The following is a 6,508-nucleotide window of genomic DNA, read 5'->3' as shown; positions in this document are numbered from 1 at the left end:
TCGATGGTGCCCCAGCCTGTCACCACCCCATCGCCGGGGTAGACCTCTTTTTGCATGCCGAAATCCGTGCACCGATGGGTCTTAAGCATGTCCGACTCCCGAAATGTGCCCTCGTCCAGAAGCAAGGAGAGACGCTCGCGCGCGGTCAGCTTGCCTTTTGCGTGCTGCTTGGCCACGCGTTTTTCGCCACCTCCTTGTAAAGCTTTGGCGCGTTCGTCTTCGAGTCGCACACGGAAAGCATTCTTCAACGTTACAACACTAGGCTGATGGTTCACCGCCTTGACCTTGGACGAAAGAGGACGCAATACCTGCTGTAAATGCACCCGTGTGCGTACTTGACGCAATGTTTGATGGGTCGACGGAAAGCGCGACAAGATTGTGGCGGCGGAGACTGCCGTTTGCATGGTGCGGTGCCCTGAGCTTGTTCTTGCCGGGGCTCTTCAGTCCGAGCTCGTGCCCGCCCCCTCGTGCACGTCTGCTGAAGGTATAGAAAGGCGAGCGACGGACAGAAACCGAGTCCTCCACGGATACACTGTCTGTGAGTGCACCTAGGGGCCTGTGGGAGGGCCAGAGTGGATTCGAGGAGGCAGCCTCAGTGTGGGGTCGGGTTGATTGAACTTGTCGCGGAAGCGAGCGAGTCGTTGTCGTCCACGTCGCGGGGCTACGAAATTGGAAAGTCTCGTGATATGGCCAAAGCTGCAAGAATTTTAGCGGGCCACGGCATCACATGTGCACAATATTGTTATTCATACCAATGGACAGGATCTTTTATCGAAACAGGTTGTTTCGCGCCCTGAATACAAGCCATGGAAAGTAACTCGGGAGGGGAAGAATTGTGTTTTTATGAAATTCTGGGGGTACCGCCCGCCAGCTCCACTGATGACATCAAACAAGCGTACCGGCGATTAGCGCTTCAGATGCATCCCGATCGTAATCGTGGCAATGAGGAAGAAGCGCGGCAGACGTTCGTGCTTATTGGAGAGGCCTACGAGGTGTTGAGCGACCCGGAGCGACGTGACGTTTACGATCGCTTTGGGCGCCAGGGACTGGCAGCTCATGATCAAGGTCGCAATCCTGCCGATTCATCCCCTCGTGGTCCAGGCGGTAGTCGGGGAAGCGGTGTGGAGGATTTCTTCTCTTCCGCAGGGCATCATTTCCATCGTGACGCCACCTTCGGATTCCCACATGCGCAAGAAATATTTGACGCTTTTTTCTCTGAAGAACGCGTAGGTTCCGGGAATGGGCGAGGCAACTTTCCCTTTGGGTTTGGCGGGGAAGGACTTGCCCCGAGGACATCCTTCTTTTCCCCCCCATTTTTCGGCGGTGCCATGCAGCAGCAGCAGGGATTTGGCTTTCGTCCGTTCTCTTTCGCTCCCTTCACAGACTTCGATGAAGGGGGAATTTTTCAGCAGCAATTCCAAAGCAGTAGCAGCACCAGCGGTCGCAACGGCTTTTCCATGAGTCATAGCAGTATCGGTAACACCCGGAGCAGCAGTAGCAGTATGACAGGTGCCGGTGGTGCGATCAGCAGCATGTCTTCAAGTATGACCAGTCAGGATATGGGCAGGGGCACGAGGCGGTCTGTAAGGACTGTAACGACAGTGGGAGCGGGTGGTAGGAGTCGAACCCGGAGGGAGACAACCGTGAGCTACCCGGATGGGCGGTGCGAAACGACAGTGGAGGAGCAGGAAGCAACCCCGAGTCCTGATACAGATGCCCATACGAGAGGAGGAGGGTCCGGAATGTACTATCTTCAACAGCAGCATCAACAACAGCAAGGTAGTAGCAGAGGATGGATGTGAAGAGATGTCTTCTACCGAAAATGTCAATGAGGGGAAAAGAATAGACGGATGATGAGCTCTCTAAACAATGGAGGTTATTCGTGAAAATCAACTTGCCCCCACGTTATAACAGATTATTTGCTTTGGAAAGATCTGAGAGCGACATGAGCACATTAGGTCGCGGATCAAATATTTTGGTTTCTTGTTGTCTCACAACCCCAAGTGTCACATACGATGATTTAGCATCGTCTCTTTCATTTTTCATGTCATGTATCGCACTTATGATGTTTAATGCCACCTCATACACCTCAATCAACAAAAAAGAAATAAAGCGGAAAAAATGATACTTCAATAGTTCCTTGTCGCAACCCTGCACTATCTCTTACTTCCCCAAAGTCTGAGCAAATAAATAGTGTGCTATTAATGCTCATCGCAAATGTGTCTCGGGATGGCTATCCCTTGGGCTGTCGAGGCTCTTCGGTCGGGTATGTAATAATTAAAGTTGGCCATTTTCTCATATTATTCAAATTTAAATTTTCAAATTATCGCCAACTGTAAGGCTATCACGTCACGGCCCCTACTCTAGCGCCGCTTCTCTCACTTTAATAGATCTTCGAAGCTATGAACAATCTATTTCAAAATTATGGCATTTCGTTTGAAATGTGATAGTCATGACGGTGTTTTGGTGCAATGCAAGCCGTGTCAGCAAGATCGCAATTTTTTTTTCTTCCTGCACCTGGTTGCTCGTTCTCTACATCCGTTTCTTAGGTCCCTCCTTATTATTCATTCACGACATTACGACGCGGAAACATTTATAAGTACCTGCAGATAATCTTTCTGGGTGCACTGCACAGTCGATTTCCAGGCGTTTCATCGAGTAGGACTCTGCCGGAAAACCTAGGAGAAGAAAGATCTCGAACTCGCGGCAAGCTCCCTGACATTACGTAAGAACGCAAGTACCCATAAATCCCCCACATAATCTCACCACCACAGTACAATTTACGAATTTGTACATTAAAAAAATTCTATGCAAGTTTAGCAAGATATTTTTGGACGCATTACTGTATATGTAGCCCTATCTACCGGTCTGAGTACAAATAATTCGAAACGAAGTACCATAGTATGCGAAAAGACATCGGTTTTGCATAATATAAGATGCTCTATCAATGTTGATAATATCTTGCAATTGAGACGATTCCGGCCACAGCAAACCACCCACTTAATGCGCAGGGGCTATACATCTCTTCTGTTTCCTCTTTCTTCAGGCGAGATCTATGGCACGAGCTGAACGTGACGAAGTCGACCACCATGTGCATGGGGTAGACAATGAAGAGAATAAGAGCCTTGCAATTTCAAAGAAGGATTTCCCTGATGCTGATGCTGAAGTTGGCGGACTGGACATGCTTCAGCACCAGGCCAGTCGTCTGCATGCGAACTCCCAAGAAGTTGTACACGCCAAGAGTCCGGCAAGTTTCGCTCGACCATTTTCGTCCACTACCTTACCAACCATCCCAATGTTTGACTCTAAAAAGCAGACATACCCCGCTGAATCGATGAAGTGCTATCAAGATGCCAAAGCTAGAGCTATGGAAAGTCTTGCTCAAAACTATGCCTTGAAACTGGATGTAGTCAAACAGATAGAAGAATTCGAGATCGCACGCCGAGAGTATTTTGACAATAAGCGAGGGTCAAATGCTATTTACTTGATGGCGTTTACCGAGATTTTGAAACGGAGCAAGGCTGAGAACACTCAATATCTTGAGTTTTTCAATCGTAAAGTCGCAGCGGAAAATACCTATGTTAGGTGCATCTTGGAAATGATAGAGGAGTCGGAAAAATTGAAGCACGGAGGTGCCCACAAATCCCCTTGTGAAAGGACATCGGTAGATCCAAAAAAGAATGCACTTGATGATCTTATGGCTGTGCAAGAGCACATGGTGCAGCAAGTACATATTTTTGCGAAAGTCATTGAAACGAATATTATTCCCGTTCTTGAGGAAATGATCACCACATTCAATGCCTCTGAGGAGTCCATTCTTCAAGATGGCGGAACGTACTTGGAGGATATCGACGTAGCCGAAGACCACGTGCAGCAAGCCTTCATCCAGTATCGCGACCAAGCACAAGCTTTGGAAAAGATGGGTATGTCGGAGGGGCAGGATTTATGGATATATGAGATGCACTATCGGATGGCTGTTGTCATTTTGCTGGAGACTTGGGAACTCTCTTCCACTGCCTTGACTGCAATGTTTGCGCGAATGAAGGACACAGAGATGGCTAGGCGACAGGCAATCCACTCGGCCCTCCAAACGTTGAATGAAGAGCAGACGGCTTACTGGAGGAAACTCCCCCACCTAGGGGTGACGCTCTCCTCTTTGGTTCAAAGCCATGCTACAGACCCACGTTTGATCGAAAAGCAGATTGGAGCCGATATTCGTATGGGCGCGAAGCGATTGGGACTGTCGGAGGAAGGTATACATCTCAAGGGTCAGATTATGGCGACCCGTCCCCTGCGCGTCTTTACACAAGCTTCGATACAGTCTGCCAATTTGGGAAAGACCTCCAGTTTTAACGAGTCCACAATGGAACATCGAATCAAATCAGGGTCCGGGAGCTTTCGTTGTGAGACCGAGGTGGTGCCGAACAAAAAAACTGCGAAAGCGAACAAGAATAGGAGGAAGAAACAGGCCAAGAAATTGTTTTCGCAGAGACTGGATGGGCCTCTTCAAAGCCCCTTAATCACACGAGCACAGATTTTTGAACAGAAGAGTACTAATGTTTTCACATGTAAGAGGCATGTTCTCGCTGTTATGACAATAGACAGCTACCTGCATATATTTGATCTTCCTCAAGTTTCAATCCGAAGTCAGACGGTGGCCGCCAACACCGCATCTCCTGCTGCGCAAGCCGCGCTATACGGCCTAATTAAGAGGCCGGATCATGTAAGCCGAGCGGTAGGACATACCTCGTCCGTCATCTCCAGCAATGCCGTCTTCACCTCCGACAAAGAGGGCACCTTGAAGACTTTGGACTTAGTTTCTCCTCGTCTAACATTAAATCTGGCCCAGTGTGAGGCGTATGTGAAAGGTGCGGCGAGCAAGAAAGACACTTGTCTTGAAATTGTTGAGGTTGGAGCAGGGCTAGGCAGCAAAGGCTTCAAAAAGGTCTTGGAGGGTCTAGCCCACAGGCGTGTAGTCGTTCTTAAAGGGAACACCCAAGAAGAGCTAGAGGACTGGTGCGGGGTGATAGATGCGTGCAAAAGGATGTTAAGAGCAGGAAGTCCTGCAGTTGTTGGTGCAAGGTGACTCGATATGACATCTTGATAGTACACAAACCCTTAAAAGGCTGTTTTCTTCGTATTTGATCGACCAAGGAATGAGGGATTTGGTACGAGCTTGATCTTCAGTATGTATGATTTTCAGAAAATGTCACAAGGTTTATCTCGCGAGTGTAGCAGAAGGCGCCATGCAAGGTGTGAGGCTGAATGAGGCAATACGTATAGATTAAATCTGAAAATTCTTTTTTGTGAGTAATTGTGCTCAGAATAAATGGATCTAAAACTTGAAAAACACTACAAATGTGCCTAAATTACGTATGAGAGTTCTACGATAAAAGGACATAAGAGGGCATAAGCCATCAATGGCAGCACAATTCTCTAAGATGATTCTTCTGTTTTGCTGCCGCACAAGGTTTGCATGGCAGATAAATTCTTATTTTATTGTCCCCAAAAGTAAATAAGATCTCCCTCTGTTCCAATTCATTCTAACCTGAACATCATAATTCAATAAGGTTTGCTTACATCTTCGGCCTATGCCTTAGCTACATGCAGGCCAGATTGTTTTGAATGAAGGTCGACTCGTTCAATTCAACGGCAATCTCAATTCTCAAGGAGTGGTCACCGAGGGTGATGCAAAAGGGAGCGTAACAGGCAAATCTGTCGGGCCAAGTGCTTGTCCTTGAAGACTTTGCATTGACGGACTGTTCACGCCCATGTTACTCATAGGACGCTCTGATTTGCGAGAATATTCTGCTTTCCCGTTATAATGTAACTCCCCTCTAAGATGACGTTGGCTCAGATTATGTGGTTTTGGTGTCTCCAAGCGAAAAGCTGACGAGAAAGTCTCAGGTGTAATACTGCTTTCAGTCACATGCAGCGTTGCGTCGACAAATCCTGCATTATAAAGACCATTCCAAATTTGACCGACCGTGCCGCGTAAGTGACTTTCGTGGGCGTATGCACTGCAAAACAGCAGGAATATGAGTGCCATTCGTTGAAAACTCATAAAAACCTCCTGAAGGTGGCTTAAATCGCGGGAACATGAAGAATCCTTGGTTGAAATAAAATAAATTTTAACGTAAGCGTGAACCAGAATTGTACTCAAACATTGAAAGTGATGCCTTGCTGATGTCTGAAAAGCAATCTCTCATTGTCAAGTAGCACGCGGGCACGCTATATACGCAAAACACATCTTTCTCAACATTACACGAAGCGAAGCCATAGCCATACATTTAGAAGGATGATCTTCATCACATGAGCCTCAACAACCGATTTTTCAGCTAGATCGCCCAGTCCTTTCGCGGTATGGACACGGGTAAAAGAATCTTCTTGACCTCCTCCTATAATTTGAAAAATAACGGAAAGTAACGGCGGAGAGTCGTTTCGTTTCAAAAACGAGCAATCCCTCCTGCTTGGTACCGAAGCAGGTTTGTAAGTGCAAGACTTCACG

At 47.5% G+C, this 6,508-nt stretch overlaps 2 protein-coding genes across 2 annotated transcripts; both read left to right on the top strand.

Annotated features, from left to right (window-relative positions):
- The first annotated feature begins 775 nt into the window (after positions 1-775).
- On the top strand, positions 776-1,937 carry NGA_2108900 (uncharacterized protein). The gene has a single exon (XM_005855505.1). It carries the CDS (start codon positions 807-809, stop codon positions 1,800-1,802), a length of 996 nt encoding a protein of 331 aa, XP_005855567.1. The 5' UTR covers positions 776-806; the 3' UTR covers positions 1,803-1,937.
- A 1,293-nt stretch (positions 1,938-3,230) lies between these two features.
- Positions 3,231-5,440, top strand: NGA_2012800 (uncharacterized protein; the record flags this gene model as incomplete). Its single annotated transcript, XM_005855504.1, has 1 exon — positions 3,231-5,440. A coding segment is annotated over one exon (1,856 nt), but the record flags the coding sequence as incomplete, so codon positions are not given.
- Positions 5,441-6,508: the final 1,068 nt, after the last annotated feature.

Source organism: Nannochloropsis gaditana (genome assembly GCF_000240725.1).
Source record: "Nannochloropsis gaditana CCMP526 unplaced genomic scaffold scaffold177, whole genome shotgun sequence".
Classification (NCBI taxonomy): domain Eukaryota; class Eustigmatophyceae; order Eustigmatales; family Monodopsidaceae; genus Microchloropsis; species Microchloropsis gaditana.
This window is presented reverse-complemented; position numbering and strand designations above follow the sequence as displayed.